The sequence below is a fragment of the Haliotis rubra genome, unplaced genomic scaffold, assembly GCF_003918875.1.
Source record: "Haliotis rubra isolate DU_JTF1 unplaced genomic scaffold, ASM391887v1 Scf627, whole genome shotgun sequence".
NCBI classification, from domain to species: domain Eukaryota; kingdom Metazoa; phylum Mollusca; class Gastropoda; order Lepetellida; family Haliotidae; genus Haliotis; species Haliotis rubra.
This window is the reverse complement of record NW_025767332.1, coordinates 95,820-117,127: the sequence shown is the minus strand read 5'-3', so window position 1 is coordinate 117,127 and position 21,308 is coordinate 95,820. Positions and strand designations below refer to the sequence as shown.

The following is a 21,308-nucleotide window of genomic DNA, read 5'->3' as shown; positions in this document are numbered from 1 at the left end:
TAACACATGACTGCTTAGTCAACTCACCTGAGACACAGTCATACAGGTGATATCCAGCAGGTAAATCCCTCATTCTGTGCAGCGTCAACTTCTCTGGCACCAGATTCCCTCCCACCTGCAACCATTAATATATCTGTGACAGAACTTTGTATGCTACAGATACAATGTCCTCAATTATGAATGCTATTCATAAAAATCTCTTCCCAAATAATGTCTGTATTTCTGTATTTCTGCACACTGTACCTGCATACAAGAAGCATAAGCAAAGTTTTCAGAAAATGTTTTGAAAATTATCAGATACGTTCATACATATGGGAGTAGGAGCTTGTTCTTTTCATTAGCTTCCATGTTTTATATGTCAATGCCATGTGCAAATGAGTGAGTGAGTGAGTTTAGTTTTATGCCGCACTCAGCAATATTCCAGCTATATGGCGGCGGTCTGTAAATAATTGAGCCTGGACGAGACAATCCAGTGATCAACAGCATGAGCATTGATCTTCGCAATTTGGAACTGATGACACGTGTCAACTAAGCAAGCCAGCCTGACCACCCGATCCTGTTAGTCGCCTCTTGCGACGAGCATGGGTTACTGAAGGTTCATTCAAACCCAGACCTTCATGGGTGCCATTTGTAAATGAAAGGAAATACATGTTTTAAAACAGCCAATTCTAAATCTACTTGTTTTTATTTTAATTTATGATGTAGCTGTTCTAGAATGTAAACTTCAGCAAATCTGAAGCTGATTTGTTTAGCAAGTGTAGAGAAAGGCAGTGCAAAACTTTTGATGTTATGTCAACTTAGATGAAATATTTGCTCGCAGTTAGACTTTCACTTGAAAGTTGAAAGATCAGACTTTTCCCCCCAATTAATATTTCTCAAAATTATCCAAGTTTAGAGAGCATCTGATAATAATACTATAACTAGTAATATGTCTTACCTCTCTAACAGACACCAACAAGTCTGCCACAGATTTCCTTCTGTCAATGGTGAGCTCTGAAAACTTTCCACTGGGGTGACACATCTTGAGAGCTCCTTCCTTGTAGTGATAGTGAGGCTCGAAGTGGAGCTGGACGTTGATTGTGTTGACCTTCGCATCATACTCTTGCCTGCAAACAAAATAACAACATTTACTTAATGTCCACAAAGTCAGGAGGTTGACTACAGAGTCACAACTTACGTGATAGCAGCCATAAAATTCCAAGCTTTATTTCAAACCAGTGTTTTTCCAATTAAATCAACAGCTTAACCAAACAAGGTTAAAGAGTCAACTGTCAAGGTTATGTTACCATCTATTGTTAACATCACTCTCTGATACAAGTGTTTTAAAAATGTAATTTTTCAAGTAAAATTGATATTTTTATACTTATCCTGACTCATGATCTTTTGCTTATCTCCCTTTTCTTTTCGAATGGTAGAGGAACACTTGAATCACTTGAAGTTCCTGAAGCGGACGTAAAAATACACTCACCAACGAGTGACCTCCCTTTTGCCCTTTCCCGCGCAAACAGTCATGTGACCAGCCTTACTTGTCACTCTCTCCTGATTTTCTGCCCATCTACTTGGATTTGCTGTGAAATCCGGAGTGTTTCCAGCGGGGAGGTTGGGAGGGCTTCTCGTTATGAGCCAGGATAAGTATAAAAATATCAATTTTACTTGAAAAATTACATATTTTTTCTTATCCTGACTCATGATCTTTTGCTTATAGAATCCGACGGATTGGTGGTGGGTCAAGCCACTTCGTGGATTCATCAGCTGTCCTTAGATACGTCCTGTATCCCCCCATGGGAACTGCGAAACAGCATTTCCGATCCTATTCTTCCAACTTCCGTTATAACTCGGGGGGACCACTTTCTTGTCTTACTTCAGTCTCAGACAAGTTGAATCATGTTGATTCATGTGGCTACAGATAAACATTTATCTTCTTATTACTAGATATCTTATAACAACCCATAGATTATGATAAGATCTTTATCATAAATGAGTTGCGACCCCTTCACGTACAGGTAAGACCTTTACCCGTACAGGATCACTCATGCTAGCCTGTCCTAGACTGTGCGCATGGACTTTCAAACTAATACTTTTCCTTAGTAAAAGTTATCAACAAGTCAACGTGATAAAGGGTGAGATTTTCCAACTCAGCGCCTTTGAGGAACCGTTAGTTGCTGTGCTACAACGAGAGGCCCAAATTGGTGAATGCCTGAGACGTCTTCAGTGGCTATGTCTCGGAGGTAGTGGTTGGCAAACACTGTATCCGAACTTCTTTTGCTGGTCCTCCAGTATAAAAGATCTCAGCAGAGCAAGTAATTCTGGTACTTTCGTCAACTTGATGCCTGTTTTCATGGTAATCACTGTACTGATGGCGGCGAGGTATGTAGATAATGTCGAACCTTTCAGATGTCTAGTCTGTCTAAGATGACACAGGTATTCTTCCACTTGAGGATGAGTAGCTTTCATCGCAATGAAGCCTTTCCACCTTGCATAAATCTCAAACTTCAGCCACTTGTCATCATACAGGTTACGAGTAGATCTGCGTAACGCTAGCGTTACTGCCTTGGCTGCCCTGGCGGAGTATCCTCTTTTCTTCAAACATGTTTTCATATGGTCCACACGTGTAGCTGGAACGCTGTTGGGTTCCCGTGGACTTGCTTGGTATGCGGATGCATGAGTAGGTTCGGCCAATCTGGTAACTTGATTGTTGGACTTCTGAGATCTTCGATTAGGTCTAGGAACCATACTCTTGCTGGCCAGTTTGGCGCGACCAAAGTCAGTTGTAGCCCCTGTGTCTGTTTGATCTTCGGTAGTAATATCGGGGGTGGAAACGCGTAAGCGTTTAGTCCTTCCCAAGATATGCTCAGTGCATCTGTTGCCCAGGCTTGAGGATCTGGAACTGTTGAGACAAACGTCTGTAGTTGTTTGTTGAACCTCGTGGCAAACAGGTCTATGCAAGGGGATCCTATTTCCCTTATGATGAGCCGGAACGCTTCTGGATGGAACATCCATTCCGTAGGTGAAGGGTGCAGTGGTCGGGAGAGAGCGTCTGCAAGTACTTTCTTGGCTCCGTGTATGTGACACGCCTTTATCCAGATGTTTACTTCCTCCGTGATGTGGAACAACTGGAATGTGAGCTGTAGCAGGCTTGGAGACCTTGTGGATCCTTGCCGATTTATGGAGAATGCCACTGTAGAGTGTTCCTTGTGGACCATCAGCATTTTGTTGTTCAGCGAGCTCGACCATAGTTGTAAGGCATTGATCACGGCTTTCATCTCCAGCTAACGCGTTCGGTTTTACAATTACATTTAGCGGTAAAGGCCCGCAAAATTGAAAACAGGGTAGCGTTATCTTTTAAATCCATATACAGCGTAATTTTGAAGAATAGGACCTAAATAAAAAGGATATAATGCCGTATATGGGACTCCAGTGCTCACCCAACCATCCACTTGGGCGAAAAGGGAGAGAGTGACAAGTAAGGCTGGTCACATGACTGTTTGCGCTGGTAAGGGCAAAAAGGAGGTCACTCGTGGGTGAGTGTATGTTTAAGTCAACTTCGGGAACTTCAAGGGATTCAAGTGTTCTACTACCATTCGAAAAGAAAAGGGAGATAAACAAAAGATCATGAGTCAGGATAAGAAAAAATATGGGTTTGTTTGTGTTCTCTATATATCTCCAGGGTTCGCAGTTTGGTCAACCTATACCCTCCCAGGATCCATTCCTGTAGATCTTGCGATAGCTGAATACCATTTCTTGATTTACAATAACACTTTACTGACCAATCGAAAGTAGGTATAAGGAACAGGGAAAGGGAGGTAACTCATATCACAGAAACCAAAGCTACTGCCAGTTTTTTATAGACAGGAAGACATGTTTTCCTTCATAAAGGTTTTTAGGGCTTCAGTTTGCATGTTAGTCATCTTTTCAATTTTTATTTCTTACAAACTTGATCCCAGTCAATGTAACTGGCCACCATGCTGATACTGCCAAACTAAATGTGAGGTTGGGTTGAAACTCACATTTTGATTGGTACATTAAACTCAATAGCAAAACCAATCAAATTGTCAAACAGAATTCAAAGGCAGCTAATTTGAGACTGCAATAACACCTGGTTTGGATCCTGGGGTTAGTGTACGTGTAGTGTAAGAAGTTGTAACACCAACCCTATGTTCATCATATCGGGGGATCACCCCATTCCTGATTACGTCATCTGCACGAGGATGACGACATGATTTTTGTACGAGTTAGCCATCTTGCATTAAACATGAAGGTTGTCTCCAACTCCCTAGTTGTGTTTTAGTGTAATGAACATTCCCACACTAAGTACTTTACAGTATGATATGAAACAAACATTACACCTATTAAAGAACATGGCCATAACATCTTCGAACAAAATTTTAAATGTCACGTATACGCAGCTGGTGAAGACAAACCACATTTCCCCACTCACCTCTCTTTGGCCAGGTTGTCATTCTCCAGGAGAATGTCTGCCAGGATGTTGTCTGGAATCTGGTACCCTGGATTCCCATCAGCTAAAGTAAACAATGAAGACAGTGGAGAGAGTGTCATGCAGAGTTGAATCAGATTTGCAAAATCCCAGCATCATAGCCAGTATGGATGAACCATTTAACCACGTAACTACTCAATAGCAGGGGTGGAAATAACTTTAAAATTGCTAGTGTACTCCGGAACAGTGGCACATGTAAAATCACTTGCCCTGATAATTTTTCCACTATACCGGCCGTTTTCTTGTTGATTAGACTGACTGACTGACTGAGTTTGGTTTTACGCCACTTTTAGCAATATTCCAGCAACAGCACGGCGGGGACACCAGAAATGGGCTTCACACATTATGTCCATGTGGGGATTCGAACCCAGGTCTTCGGCGTGACGAGCCAACGCTTTAACCATTAGGCTACCCCACCGCCCCCCTCTTGTTGATTAGAAGAATTTAACATAAAAACAAAAAGAATTGATTAACAATGAATTTTACGCAGCACGTTACACAAAGCCTTGTTTTAGGTGAGTGAGTGAGTGAGTGAGTGAGTGAGTGAGTGAGTGAGTGATTTTGTGAGTGATTTTGTGAGTGAGTGAGTGAGTGAGTGAGTGATTTTGTGAGTGAATGAGTGAGTGAGTGAGTGAGTGAGAGAGTGAGAGAGTGAGAGTGAGTGAGTTGCTTTTAACCGTATTTCAGGGCTGTCACAGGGGGTTGGTTTGATGGAAGGGTGCAGGAAGTGATGGGTCATAACTGAGTTGAATGTGGGATTCATTCCCAAGGTCAACACATAGTTGCATGCTAGAGGGACACATCTACATCAAACTGCATCATCTGAAGACAACTGGGCCCACCAATCCCCCTTGTTCAACAGCTTCAAATTACCTTCAATAAGCTGGCAATGAAACATGTACAATTATTTTCCCATGCAGCCTTCCTGTAATGACACAAGTGGCGCAGGGATTGCTATGCCGGCGTACAGATGCAGATCAGACAAACCAGGAACCAATCTCAAGTTGAGGAGAAAAAAACTCATGACCCTTTTTGGAATGCCTTACAGCGAGGGTGAACAGAGGCCGCTACGACAAACAATCAGATCTCAAGTGGAGGATCCAACACCTCTCTGGATATTTTTTAGGATGCCTTACAGGGAGGGGATGTGCATTTGATTCCCCTCTAATATGAATTGGTTTAATTTTGATTTAAAATACAAGTGTCACGTCAGTGTGGAGCCATGTGGACCTACCCTCCGGTGTTCTCGACTTCTGTTTTCTTCGATAGAACAACATGTATGCACTTTCCCTCCCCGAGAAGTGGCGCTCTATCTCCGTCACAGTGATGGGTGATACTCGGGAATCGTCAAAGTTGAACCACTGATATCCGACAGGAGGGACATCACTTGGAGGCCTGCACACAATAACACAATACCAAATAACACAATAAAACACATAGCCATAAGGCCTTGAAGCTCACCTTCAGTATAAAACATAATAGCTGTAAAGATTAAAATTAGATCAGAATTCTGAGAGCATCTTTTAGAATCACCAAGGCTGGGGTCATTCATTCAAAGTTTCATCTTTAACGATCATGCAGTTTAATATACAGTCAAATCCCGATGAGTCGAATGCCGGTGTCTTGAATATTATGCATAACTCGAAGTACCTGTCGGTCCCGACCATTCCCTGTTATAGTTGTCATCATTTGATTTCCGGTTACACGAATTCATCTCATAAATACACACGATGACTCGAGAAGGAACTTTGGTCCCATGAGATTCAAACAACAGCAATCTTGTATACGTAAGCCGAAGTCAGTCAATGAGGAGTTGATTGGTATAGCAAACTGATCCAATTAACAAACCAGCGCAACTCACACCTTTCCGCCATTGACGGGTGACTTCTAAAGGCAGATTAGTGATTTTACGGAAATCACTGTCTGTGCTAATCAGACTGGAACTGATAAGGTGCCCCTATTAGTAATATGGAAATCATTAGATAAACAAATGCTTAGGCAGAGGAATTAGGATTGGATCATCTTTTTTTCTACCCTCATAGACATACCTATGTCTCGAATACATCGATAAGTCGAATTTATTACTTGGTCCCCAGCGATTCGACTCATCGGGATTTAACTGTATGTCTAGAATGTGTAAGTTAATGACAGAGAACCTGAAAATAGACAATTCATTAAAATATTAGCTCACTTGATTTTCAGTCAGAGTGAGTGAGTGAGAGAGTGAGTTTAGTTTTATGCCAGACTCAGCAATATTCCAGCGATATGGCGGTGGTTGGTAAATAATTACAGCATGAGCATCAGTCTACGCAATTGGGATACGATGACATGTAAGTCAGTGAGCCTGACCACACGATCCTGTTAGTCGCTTCATACAACAAGCACTGGTTACTGATGATCAATTCTAACCCATATCTTCACTGGGTTTTTCAGTCAGTTGATTTAAAACAGGAATAAAATATAAGTTGTTTATGTTCCCTAAACAAACATCGAGGGTACATCAACCCATGGGCCCCGAGGGACCAGTGAACACCGCATTTATCTTACCGAACACCTCAATGTTAATTTTGAATTGTTTGAAACACGGGTACAAATCTTTTTGTAGCCATCGCTAGATTTTGCCGACAAAAAAAAACAGATTTAGAGTTATCTCCCTTCCATCGATTTGCATTCGCAAAACATCGGTAAATTCTGTACATGTTACGTGATTCAATGTAATTCGAGATAAACAACTGCTACCACGAAGTACCAAATGAGTTGCCATTGACAGCAGGGTACATTGAAATGTTACTCACTTGTAACAGAGACCATATAATAGATATATTATATGGTCTCTGCTTGTAAGCAGGGTACATTGAAAATAATAGAAGAGCACTCAGCCAATCAGAAAGCGACATTTATGTGCAAGGTAAGATAAGGTCTATTTGTCAACCTTACAAGACAACATGTCTCCAATGTCCATTTAACCTATAGAGATGCATCTTATCTGTGTTCGTCATGTCTAACCTGTCTAACTGACATGTGTCTGTGTGTGTCCCTGTTATTTAGGCCAGACCAATTTTATTTCTTGTTTTACGGATCTGCCGGTCGTTATTTAAAAAAAAAAAAATTTCCCCACTCAAAAAATAAAATTTTAATATTTTGATTGGCCAAAAATGTAAAAGTGCAAGAAAATGTTTTTAGATTTTTTTTGCCCTATAAACACTTCATAAATTACCAAAAGTAAATACTTTTAGTATTTAAAAGGAATATTACTTTGACTGGAGATTTTTATTTTTTTCCCTCCTGCCTTTAGGTTTTCTGAGGATAAATATCCGTAAAACAAGAAATAAAATTGGTCTGGCCTGAAAAGTAAACGCCAAAAGGGAATGTGAGTTTAGACTACAGTAGAAGTACAAAGAGCAAAATTAGAACGTTGCACATACTTGTAAGGCTTCCTGTGCTCCTGGGACTGAGCGCTGGTGGTGTCATGCCCCGCTCACGTCTGCCACAGCAGGATCAGTGACCACTCCCTCCTCTGTGACTGAAGAACCACTACCAGTGTCTGGGAATAACGACACACTACTTGAGTCTGTCCCTGTAGTCGTACTGTCTGTCGATTGAGGCTCACTACTAGCCAGCATCACCCATCTTGTGTCGGGGTTGTACCGGATCTGGCCCCTCTGCTTGCTCAGGTACTGAAATAATTTCAATACTGGTAATTTCAAAAGAACGCAAAAGACATTCATTAATTTCAGCTATGTCAACTTTTTCCAAAGAGAATTAAACTGCTATTCAATGTCAGAAGTGGTGGTAGAGTTACCTCCCCTGATTGTAACAGGTACAATTCAGCACCAACTAGAATCATTATTTTTACAATCAAATAATATAAAGTCTCATCTCTTGAGAAATTAATCTTGTAGTTTATACACTAACTGACTTGTCCAGCTAACACAAAGATCCCTGCTGAGGGATACATCCAGTTGAGTTAAACACCAGTCAACTGTTGTTGACAATTTCCCGACCATAATGTCGTCTGTACCTTGGAGAGAGTCCCGTGGTTCTTCTTGTAGCGCTTGTTCCATGTGACACCAGTCTGCTTGCTGATTTCCTGAAATAAACAAACACAACTTCAATCAGAGAGTATACACAAGACGAATGCCCACAGACCAGGAATACACATCGCTTAATGTGAAAATAATTAATGTGAAAATAATTTTGTTTGTCTGTTCTTTAACACCGCACTCAGCAATATTCAGCAATGCCAGGCAATCCAGTGATCAACAGCATGAGCATCGACCTATGCAAATGGGATACGATGATACGTGTCAACCAAGTCAGCGAGCCTGACCACCTGATTAAATTAGTCACCTCTTACGAGATGCATGGGATACTGAAGACCAATTCTAACCCCGATCTTCAAGGGTTGAAAACATAATTTCACATTGACATGTTTAAAGCAGTGTCATACTTGAATATATTATGAGGTACTGTTTAATTTAGCTGTCCTTTAGCATTGTGATCTATAATGCCTGTCGTTTAGCAAAATTAGAGCAGTATCAAATTTGTTCCTACTTTGCTTACCCGTGAAAGTCCGGGTTAGAATGAGCCTTCAGTAACCCATGCTTGTCGTAAGAAGCGACTAACGGGATCGGGTGGTCAGGCTTGCTGGCTTGGTTGACATATGTCATCAGTTCCCAATTGCACAGATCGATGCTCATGCTGTTGATCACTGGATTGTCTGGTCCAGACCCGATTATGTACAGACTGCCGCCACATAGCTGGAATATTGCTGAGTGGCGTAAAACTAAACTGACTCCCTCCCTCCTACTTTGCTTGATAACACATGGGCTTTAAGTGATAACTCTGTCCATGGTTATTGTAATGAGTGAGTGAGTGAGTGAGTATGGTTTTATGCCGCTTTTAGCAATATTCCAGCAATATCACGGCGGGGGACACCAGAAATGGGCTTCACACATTGTGCCCATGTGGGGAATCAAACCCGGGTCTTCTGCGTGTCGAGCCAATGCTTTAACCACTAGGCTACCCCAGAGCCCCTTATTGTAATGAACAATACCAGTGAAATGGTAAATATGTCTCAAGGCTTCTTGTTGTTACCCATCGCAAGAAACCCAGTATGTCTCCCTGCATCACTACAGTGCTGCTGCTGCCACTGCCTTCACTCACTAACTCTGGTCACTATGGCAACAGATAATACTCACAGATCCCAGTTGATCCACTGGCATGGCCTGGTTAGGATTCTTCAGCAGGATGATCTCAATGAGCTCAGCAGGAGAGTTGGTTTTGATCAGCTCCACAGCTCCTGTCTGGCGCTTCCCCACAATCTCCACATCAACCTTACCCTGGAACAGTCAAACGTTTCAGTTATTGTCAAACAATGTGATCAGTTATTATTAAACAATGTGATCAGTTATTGTCAAACAATGTGATCAGTTATTTTAGAACGTGATCAGTTATTGTCAAACAATACGATCAGTTCTTGTCGAACAATGTGATAAGTTATAACAATTATTAGTCAAACAATGCTTCAGTTAAAGAAATGTTTCACTTTTCAGTTATTGTCAAACCATGTGATCAGTTATTGTCAAACAATGTTTCATTATAGTACCAGGCTCTATATTAACATGACACCCTAAAACATACTGAACATATATATTATTCACATTGCAATCACTGTCAGTTTTCCTTATCTCTCGTTGAGCCAAATGAGTTGAGAAGCAGTGTCCAAATCCTGATAAGCTGTGCTTGGACAACAGTAATCATAGCATTCAACTGTCTTTGGTATCGACTAAAAACAAACTGCACACTACGTGAAGTTTGTTCACTTGATGCTATGCTTGGATCACTTCACCAATGTTAAACATGACATTCACTGCAGTACTTACAGGATGAACCCAGTGTCCAAGGTTGTCGATGTCTCTGATGTAGGCGTGGTAGTGGCCCCCGTACGCTCCGCCACGATGTATCACCACCGAAAACAACTCATACTGAAGATCGTCATCAGATTCTGATGTCTGGACATAGAATGGGAATCATAAATGAACAGCATTTTGGTTTCACTACTACTACGACTACTACTTAACATTTGAACCTTGACTACTTTTCATTTCTTTTTTCGCTTCTTGTATACAGTGATATTACGCAATGTTTCAGCTGTGACTCAGGCCTGTAAACAATTATGACCAAACCAGTGGGTGATATTATGAGCCTGAAAATAATCTTGGTACGATTACATGCCATCATCACAATTACCATCCATTACATTGACTCTTACTTATAGCTCAAGAGCGATTCCAGACCAGGGCCCAGATTTTCGAAGCTCTCTTAGCGCTAAGATAGTAGTAAGTGCCATACATTAACATTAATTTACGACTATCATAGCTCTAAGAGAGCTTCGAAAATCTAGGCCCAGATTCCAAACAGTAAGTTAGTATCGCATTGTGAATTATGTACTGATACATAAGTACATCAACAACCATTCCAGCAGAAATAACACAATTTTGGTGTCCCCCGCTGATATTGCTGGAATATTGCTAAAAGCGGTGTAAAACCAAACTCACTCACTCACTCCAGCAGAAACAATCAAGTCTGGACAAGCAATCCTTGATATTTCCAGCAATGTTCAACGTTGCCATAATACAATTATACTAAACTATTCACAGAACAGTACTGGGAACCTACTACCTGGAACACCACAGGTTGACAGTAACCATGACAACGTACCTTCTCCACGTAGGGTTTCATGTCCAGCTCCATGGGGAACGTAAACTTCCCTGTTTCCTGAAACATGAAACAAGACAACATCAGACAACAGTCCATGAGACATCAAGTAGCATTAAAAATATAATTAGACCAGATTAAAGATTGTCAGCAATATTCCAGCAATATAGAAGCAATATTCCAGCTATATCTGTAAATAATAGAGTCTGGACCAGACAATCAAGTGATCAACAGCATGAGCATCAATCTATGCAATTGGGACACAATGACATTTGTCAACCAAGTCAGCAAACCCGACCATCCGATCCCGTTAGTCGCCTCCTACGACAAGCATGGGTTATTGCCCCGGACTGACTGACTGATTGAGTTTGGTTTTACGCCGATTTTAGCAATATTCCAGCAATATCACGGCGGAGAACCAGAAATGGGCTTCACTCATTGTACCCATGTGGGGATTCGAACCCGGGTCTTCGGCGTGACGAGCCAACGCTTTAACCGCTAGACTACCCCACTGCTCCTTATTGCCCCGGATCATCACAGGTACGAGTGGTGTTCAAGATAGCCTCTAAATGATTGACATTGTGTATTTACATTCAACATGTTCAGTACATTTCATCCTGTATAATAAATGTTTTTACATCATTGACTTGTCACTTTCTTTAATTTTCCTCATAAATGTTTCAAATGACCTCTAATTTGCATTTGTTTGTATGCTGCCCAAGTGTGAAGGGAAATCAGTGATACATATCTCAGTCACAACAATCAGAACATCAGAAACTGTTTGTGTGTAATTGATTTATGTCATATGTCTGTCCGCCATCAGGAAATGAAAACATATCCACGAAAATACAGGCATGTAAGTACAAAATGCGGGGTATGCAATAAGATTGACTGACTGAGTTTGGCTTTACGCTGCTATTAGCAATATTCCAGCAACATCACGGCGGGGGACACCAGAAATGGGCTTTACACGTTGTACCCATGTGGGAATTCGAACCCGGGTCTTCGGCGTTACGAGCCAACGGCAATAAAATTGAGACTTATTGCCTGGACTAATCTCTTTACATGTATATTAGGCAGCTGACATATGCATCTGCAATGATTGTTACACGCACAATGAAGGGGAATGTAAGAATAACTCTCACCTTGTATCTCTGCATCTTCTGAAAGTCATAACTGAACCTCAGGAGGGAGATGGTCAGTATCTGAGGAAGGTTGCGAATCTTGGCGCCCTGGAATAGTCAAATACACAGACATCCATACAGAGATGCCAACCCCAAATTGGTGCAATGAGTTCCCTAAGATAGACAAAAAATAGGAATTTCCCCAACAAATTAGGGATCCCTATAAATTGTTGCACATAAGGAACGAAAGTTTTCAATGCCAATACACATAGCGATCCTTATACAAATGAAACCGGTTTTCGAATGTTTGTGAATGTTAAGTGAACACAATAAACAGTGCGTGGAATTAATCAGGTAGCCTACTCAACTTCCCGATTACCTTATTGTGTAAACAATTTGAGAACTTCTGTAAATAAAGTGTTATACAGTGGAAACCGCCTAAGTAAAGACCGCTTAACTAAACAGACCTGATAAGTAAACACTTTTCCTTGGTCCCGGCAAATTTCTTCATTAATTATCACTATTAGAGTCCTGTTAACTAAACTTGGATAAGTAAACAATACCGCTTAACTAAACGTCTTCTCACAGTCCCTGGAAGTAAATTACTTAACAAAAGAGACTGGATAACTAAATTAGCGATCACCACGTAATCCGACATGAGGGGCAAGTGTCAGTCTCCAGTTAAACAAACATCCTACTTACAGTTCGCTGGCGTCATGCAGTTGACAATACACTGACAACTGGAGGCCAGCCCTGATAAGTGGTTCATTGTTACATATGCATATATATACATGCATATGGTTGTCATTTGCAGATTTTTATAGGTTTGGATAAGTAAAATACCTGATAAGTAAACAATTTTGGCGAGTCCCTTGGAATTTTACTTAGCAGGTTTCCACTGTATTTATTTAATTATCATTATTTATAGTCAAAGATCATCCTAGCCCTCCAGTAAGTAAGACTATGTATATCTGTGTTATATTTTGAAAATAATCTGAATGAATTTGGCTTTGTTGGAATGGCGGAATTTTTCAGATTGATTCCGATGAATTTGGTTAGGGTTGGCATCTGTGTCAATACACAAACTTTAGCTCCATGAATGAGAAAAGGCAGACACCAAGACACTGTTTATTGAGTCCAGCCTTTGTGATATCCCCTACCTGACAAGGACCAGGCAGGGAAACAACAAGTACAACATTTTAACATCTTTGGTCTGACACAGGTGAGGATCAAACCACCCCCTTCTGATCTCTTGGTAGACACTCGATCCTTTAGACCAAGGAGGGCCTTTCCACTTACAAATTTACCTCTACAGGGTGTGTCATACCTTCTCAGCATCCACAAGTTTCTGGCACTGCTCACAGCGGTACTGGTTCTTGCCGTCCATCATCTCCATGGTGCAGTAGAAGCTGTTGAGTGCTGTCTCCAGGCTGTCCATGCCGCTGACAGACAGCGTCAGGTCAAGGAAGTCCTCCTGGAACATCAAAAACCATTTGCTATGATTTTTTCCAAGGCACTTGTTTATTTTGGCTTAACAATGCTCACAAAATATTCCAGTTAAATAATGGGGCACAATTTGTTTTAGTTCAGACTGACTGAGCATGGTTTTACGCCACTTTTTTCAATATTCCAAAAATACCACTCCAGGGAACACCAGAAATGGGTTTCACACATTGGACCAATATTGGGGATCAAACCTGGGTCATCAGTGTGAAGAGCAAACGCTTTGACCATTAGGCTACCCCACCCGCCTATGTAGTTAGGAACAGACATACTAGTGATCGATATCATGAGCAACACCCCAAACAGTGGTATATATCTTGTATCTCGGGTAGTACATTATAAATTGTTCACTGGTCTCGAGGGACACATGGGGTGGGTGGGGGGTGTGCAGTCACATTGTACATGCTTCTCCATAAAAATAATCATCATCCCCCCTAGCCATAAATTATGAACGGTCCCTTATGCCACAAAAGGACATGACTGTGAGAGAATATTCTAATAACATCATGACCTGTGTGAGAATTAATATACAGCACTTGCCATGCAGGCTTGCTAGATGACAGTTTACAAGGCATTTGTGGCAAGCTATTCCAGGAACCATTTTTTATACAAGTTTCCACATATGATACTGTGAAGGTACTGTTGAGACAGGTATCATATTTGTTAAGTTTTGACTTATTTGTAATGTGAGTTTAGTTTTACGCCGCAATCAACAATATTCGAACCATATGGGGGCAGTCTGTAAATAATCGAGTCTGGACCAGGCAATCCAGTGATCAACAGCATGAGCATCGATCTATGCAAATTGGGATACAATGACCTGTGTCAACCAAGTCAGCGAGCCTGACCACCCGATCTGGTTAGTCGCCTCTTACGACAAGCATGGGTTACTGATAGCATGGGTTACTGAAGATCGGTCAGCAAAGTAGGAACAAATTTGATACTGCTCTAATTCTTCTAAATGTCTTGGAGAATACTCACCCTTCTCTCGCTGATCTTCCCACATTCCTTGCAGATGATCTGTGTACAAAATACATATTTACGAAGGAAAGATGTCAAACACCAAAAACCATCTCAATAACTTTATCGTTTTCTTTTACCTAACAGTCACATTTGTGGCAAGATGACTTGATTGGTGATATCAGTATGGAATCATTTACATCATGATGTTACCATGCCAACATGTATCTGAATGGTGTTACCATGACAACATGTACATGAATGTTATGATACCATGACAACACATGTATCTGATTAACAATGTTACCATGCCAACATGTATCTGAATGGTGTTACCATGACAACATGTACATGAATGTTATGATAACCATGACACATGTATCTGATTAACAATGTTTCCAGAACAACATGTACCAGATTGTTGATATTTCCATGACAATAAAAACTTGATTGATCATATTTCCATAGCTACATGTATCTGACTGAAAATGTTTCCATGACAACATGTACCAATTTGTTGATGTTACTATGACAACATATATCTGATGGTTGATGTTTACATAACAATATGAACTTGAAGTCGTTGTCATAGCTATATGTATCTGACTGACAATGTTTGAATGACAACATGTACCCGATTTACTATATTCCTGAGACCACATGTACCTGTTTAATGTTTTACAATGTACCTGATTGACGATATTTCCATGGTAGAGCCTCTGTATCAGACTTTGCCCAGATGTCCCCACCAGTGAATCTTCAATAGCACAGAACAGGATCCTGTTGAGTTCCTGCACATCATGCTGCTGGAATTGCTGCAAGTGAGTTGAGTTGAGTTGAGTTGAGTTGAGGTGAGGTGAGGTGAAATTGGGTTTAACGCCGTGTTTGAGAATATTTCGATATGATGATGATGATGTGCATGCATGTGTGTGTATTGTGGCTGCTTGTACTGGCCCAGACTTAAGTGCTAGCCCACTGAGAGAACATGCCGCGAGCTGATGAATACCCCTCTCAGAAACATTATACTGACTCGAATGCCGACCAGTCCTTGTTGTACCCATTAATGCAGAGCCAGGGCAGGGACCAACAAGAACCATATTTTAATGGCGGCGGGGATGTGAACCCGCTGACCTTCCGCAGGCAGAGTGAGTGAGTGAGTGAGTGGAGTGGTGGCTGAGTGGAGGTGAGTGAGTGAGTGGAGGTGAGGTGAGGTGAGGTGAGGTGAGGTGAGGTGAGGGGTAACATCGTACTTAAGAATATTTCTCTCATATGACAATGTGCATGCATGTGTATGTGTGGCTGCTTGTACTAGCCCAGACTTAAGCAGGTTTAATAGTGCTAGCCCACTGAGATACCATGCCGCAGATAAGCATGAATATCCCTCTCAGAAACATTATACTGACTCCGAGCCGACCAGTCCTTGATGTACCCATTAATGCTGAGCACCAGGCAGAGACCAACAAGAACCATATTTTAATGTCTTTTGGTATGACACAGCGGGGGATCGAACCCGCGACCTTCCGCTTTCCGGGCAGACACTTTAAACACTACACCACGAAGGTGAGTGAGTGAGTGAGTGAGTGAGTGAGTGAGTGAGTGAGTGAGTGAGTGAGTGAGTGAGTGAGTGAGTGAGTGAGTGAGTGAGTGAGTGAGTGAGTGAGGAGTGAGTGAGTGAGTGAGTGAGTGAGTGAGTGAGTGAGTGAGTGAGTGAGTGAGTGAGTGAGTGAGTGAGTGAGTGAGTGAGTGAGTGAGAGAGAGAGAGAGAGAGAGAGAGACAGACAGAGAGACAGACAGAGAGATACAGAGAGAGACAGAGAGAGAGCAAGCTTTTCATGCCAGCTAATCCTTAGGGGGCACCAGAATATGAACTTTCATAGTGATAGCTTTCTGAGATAAAATGCTTAAATATTCACACCATACTGTATTGAGTTGTCCTTGTTTTATCCCTATAATTCTGAGTGCCAGCCAGTGGAACAAAACTTACAATCTTCTACAGTCATTTGTTATGATGTGGCCAGGGAACCAAACCTGCTGCACTCAGGGACAGACACTCTCTCCACTAGAACAACAAGGCTGTCTCCCCACTTGGGTTCTAGGACTGTAAACATACTCATCTCATCAACATGTACTTGGACCAACCTACCTCGTTGTTAGTCCAGCCAAAAGACTCTGTGAGGTCAGCTGTGGACACACTCTGCTGGTCAAGAAGGAGCAGACGGGCAAACAGGCGTTGCAGCTGCAGTGGGATCACTCGCACCTGAAGGTAAGAAACACAACTGTAACAGCCACTTCGTAAAGTAGGAGTCTTTGAACACTTAGCACCTCTAGCTTAAATCCTTCAGTGTTCTTGAGTCCCTTTTGGAATAACTCAGCAGGGCCCGATTTAGTGCTTTGTTACTTGAACTGGTGCAACCCAATATTATAAAGTGCTACCTAGTTTTTAGTCTAACTCAGGTGCAAGTCAATTTTTGAGTGGGTAAACTTCTGAATAAAACATCTAAATAATTCAATAGCATATTTCTGATATTACATATTGCAATAAAAACAGTGTAACTTGAATTTGACTGGTGCAACTAGGTTTATATCTTAGGTTGCACCTGGTGCAAATGGGTTATTATCTCTTAAATTGGGCCCTGCTCAGTGAATGATGCTTTGAGTCTTGAGACTTTAACATAGTGAGTGAAGCCTTAACCACTGATTATAGCCTACCACAAAGCTGAAGGGTCAATAATGAGGCCCTCCATGGATTTGAACCCAGTACCAGCAAGGGTTTCAACTCATCACAGCTATTTGCTTCCAAAGCACACAATGTTCCCTAAGTAGTAGTTACGCTATCTAAAAACGAGAGGTTTTTCCAGATAGACGATGGGCAAGCCGGTGTTGATTAACAGCTGAACATGTCGAGGGCATAGCTTGAGACATTATATTCAGCTGTCAATCAACACATGCTCGCCCATCGTCTATCTGGAAAAACCTCGAGTGATTGGATAGCGTAACTGCTTTGTACCATGCCCACATTGCGTGTTTTCAAAATCTGAGTGCGATGTTTGAATTTGAAATCATTCTGTGTCACACTGCCGCAATGTCAAGTCACTGGTGGTATAGACCTTACATGGTCACAAATAATTGATGAAGTTGACAATAATACACTGGAATGGGATGATACAATCAAAGACACATTTTTTTCGCAAGCTGCTGAGGTTATGGAAACTCAATCTGCCATGTTAGATGGGTTGAATCAGTTGTCAGTATTGAACACAGAAGAAGGTGCAACGTTTCCTGAACTTTAAACTACAGTCAAATCCCGATGAGTCGAATCGCTGTGGACCAAGTAATAAATTCGACTTATCGATGTAATTGACACATAGGTATGTCTATGAGGGTAGAAAAAAAAGATGATCGAATATTGAACAATTCCTTATAATTGAGTTAACTCAATGTCATGTACTAATTCTTCCGTTTCCGTAAAATCACTAATCTGCCTTTTGAACTCACCCGACAAAAGCGGAAAGGTGTGAGCCGCGCTGGTTTGTTAATTGGATCAGTTAGCTACACCAATTAACTTCTCATTAACTGACTTCGGCTTATGTATACAAGATTGCTGTTGTTTGAATCTCATGGGACCAAATGTCCTTTTCGAGTCATCGTGTGTATTTATGAGACGAATTCGTGTAACCGGAAATCAAATGATGACAACTATAACAGAGAATGGTTGGGACCGACTTGTACTTCGAGTTATGTATAATATTCGAGATGCGGCATTCGACTCATCAGGATTTGACTGTATACACTTTACTCAGGTCATTAAAAATTATGATGTAGACACGAGCTCTCGTTTTAGAATGAAATAACTACTCCAAGGTTTACATTCGATTGTACAGTACTGGGAACAGTAGGTGTGGCTTACTAACCTGTAGTGAGCCAATCAGATAGCTGCGGTCAAAGGTGACTTCAAGCTGTGTTGTAACTATTAGATAGACAAGGGGTAAGATCAAAGTGACCGACGCCAGGGCATGGTACAAATAATTCAAACACAACCGACTCATCCACTGTTACCTTAGCGCCAGGTTTATCCTTGTCTTCCAGACGGCCAAGATCTGTCTCGCTCAGTTGAAACAAGGATTCTGGAAACAGAATTTCAAATTAGATACTATCAAGCTATCCCTGTCCATTTATACGTTGAAGACGGGTTTGTCTACATCTGTGAGTCAGTGTGACACAAGCATAATATCTGGCTCCAGTAGTAACATGTGAAAGTGAGTGAACTGGGTTGAACAACCACCTGAATAGTATTTCACTTACATCAAGGCATGTCCACCAAGCTTATGTGTGAGAAACACCTAAACTTACGTAACATATGTTATATTTGGGATTACACTTTCTCAGTAAAGTACAGATTCTAGTACTCTGTTTGGGTTGAGTCCCATCCGGGATTCGAACCCACACCCTCAGAGTCAGGCACCTAATCGCCAGCACACAAAGTCAGACGCCTAGACCGCTCATACACCGCCGCTTCCACAACAATGGAAGTCGGACAACTGGTAGTCTAGACTGCGGACTTTGTGTACCCCTCTGATAAGTGTTAGTTGGCACGGCTCCCACGGCCAAAAGCTATGAAATACACCATGCCTTTTTAGAAAGTGGTCAAATGTAACGTAACATATGTTATATTTGGGATTACACTTTCTTAGTAAAGTACAGATTCTAGTACTCTTTTTGGGTTGAGTCCCATCCGGGATTTGAACCCACACCCTCAGAGTCAGGCACCTAAACTTATGTTGCCCAAAGATACTTACTGAAAAAACTTCAAAAGTTAATAATGTTTTGTGGACTTCTTATCAAGGATCCTGATTTTAGTAAATATCAGAATTTCAACCCAATGCTAGCTGATCCTTGCATGACAAATGGACGTAACTCTGTGCAGCAAACTACTTTGTTTATGGTGGCATTAAAATTACCAGAGTCTCATCAAAGTCGATGAGGTAATATGGCGATGCCAATCACCCATTTTTTCTAGTTTCTTTTCAAAGATTAATAGATAAAAAAGGTTAACAGATAAAAATTATCATTTTCAATAACACTTTATGCTACCTAAAATAATATAGACCTACCTCTGAATTCCGGTGTTAAAAGTAGAGTTTGCAGCAGCGAGTTTAGATAACAAGTCGCTCCTTGATTGGCGATACCGGCCAATTTACATTGAGATCTGGGTGTTCTTGGTGCCCCGCCTTTCACAGAACCGAAAAGAGCTGTCTCAAGTGTTTCAAAAGCGCCCTTCTCTTCTTCAAATAAGTTTCCTAACATGTTGATAGAACTCGTTTCCGACTGAACAAGTACGAATTGTCTTCATTGGCAGGTCACTCCTTAACTGTCATCACAAGACAATCAGTTTCTGAATGACACGGCAGTGTTGACTACATGTGTTGCAAGTGTCAGCCATTATACCGGAAGTAAACAATGCTGATACGAAGGTCAAGGTTGGAGTGGACAGCGCGCGAATCTTGAAATACACGTTCAACATACACAGTGTGTGAGGTGAACATCGGGATCACATACATGGGCCTGTAAAGCGATCACATTGTAGTACCGTGTTCAGTTTAGCATGCATACCACACCAAGACACAGTATATACCGACTCAAACTCAAAGGCAAACATTCTTAAAATTTGTTTTATGCCCATAATTTTGTCTAACAGAAAGCTAGGGTGTGAGTGAGTGAGTTTAGTTTTACGCCGCTTTTAGCAATATCACGGCGGGGGACACCAGAAATGGACTTTACACATTGTACCCATGTGGGGAATCGAACCCGGGTCTTCGGCGGGACGAGCAAACGCTTTAACCACTAGGCTACCCCACCACCCATTATATATAAAGAGAGGGACGGTGACGTTCAGCAGTGTACATTAGTATTTATACATGTAATGAAAACAAATGACAACACGAATTAATGTCTTTACGCGTTTCAGCTTTATCTTTGGGGAGAGATTAGCCTACGTTACATGTGTGGAGATTATGGGATTAACGCGTAGCCTCTCTTTACCATTGACACAACCGACTGACTGACTGAGTTTTGGTTTTACGCCGCTTTTAGCAATATACCAGCAACATCACGACGGGGGACACCAGAAATGGGCTTCACACATTGTACCCACGTGGGGATTCGAACCCGGGTCTTCGGCGTGACGAGCCAACGCTTTAACCACTAGGCTACCCCACTGCCCCATTGACACAACTTCGACGCCTCGAGTTGGGGATCCCACAGAACTCAAATCTGAAAGATCATCAAAACTGGATTTCACAGATGATGCGTTTGTGAGGAGAAGCAACGCTGAAATAGAATCTAACTTATGTTATATTTGGGATTACACTTTCTTAGTAAAGTACAGATTCTAGTACTCTTTGGGTTGAGTCCCATCCGGGATTCGAACCTACACCCTCAGAGTCAGGCACCTAATCGCCTGGCTACCACTTGTGGAAGTCGCAGTGGCTGAGCGAATTAGGTGGCTG

At 41.6% G+C, this 21,308-nt stretch overlaps 1 protein-coding gene across 1 annotated transcript in view; it reads right to left on the bottom strand.

Moving 5' to 3' along the window:
- LOC124256393 (ubiquitin carboxyl-terminal hydrolase 40-like) overlaps positions 1 to 20,236 on the bottom strand; it is a 57,406-nt gene extending 37,170 nt beyond the window's left edge. Inside the window, exons 1-17 of the mRNA XM_046690399.1 lie at positions 19,914 to 20,236; positions 18,859 to 18,926; positions 16,946 to 17,059; positions 15,492 to 15,617; positions 14,824 to 14,862; positions 13,667 to 13,813; positions 12,361 to 12,447; positions 11,219 to 11,275; positions 10,381 to 10,509; positions 9,697 to 9,837; positions 8,517 to 8,585; positions 7,969 to 8,172; positions 6,029 to 6,033; positions 5,730 to 5,890; positions 4,439 to 4,520; positions 938 to 1,106; positions 28 to 115 (exon numbers count right to left, since the gene is read on the bottom strand). Coding sequence (XP_046546355.1) covers positions 28 to 115; positions 938 to 1,106; positions 4,439 to 4,520; positions 5,730 to 5,890; positions 6,029 to 6,033; positions 7,969 to 8,172; positions 8,517 to 8,585; positions 9,697 to 9,837; positions 10,381 to 10,509; positions 11,219 to 11,275; positions 12,361 to 12,447; positions 13,667 to 13,813; positions 14,824 to 14,862; positions 15,492 to 15,617; positions 16,946 to 17,059; positions 18,859 to 18,926; positions 19,914 to 20,106 — 1,879 coding nt within the window. The 5' untranslated portion in view covers positions 20,107 to 20,236. The remainder of the gene's footprint in view (positions 1 to 27; positions 116 to 937; positions 1,107 to 4,438; positions 4,521 to 5,729; positions 5,891 to 6,028; positions 6,034 to 7,968; positions 8,173 to 8,516; positions 8,586 to 9,696; positions 9,838 to 10,380; positions 10,510 to 11,218; positions 11,276 to 12,360; positions 12,448 to 13,666; positions 13,814 to 14,823; positions 14,863 to 15,491; positions 15,618 to 16,945; positions 17,060 to 18,858; positions 18,927 to 19,913) is intronic.
- Positions 20,237 to 21,308: the final 1,072 nt, after the last annotated feature.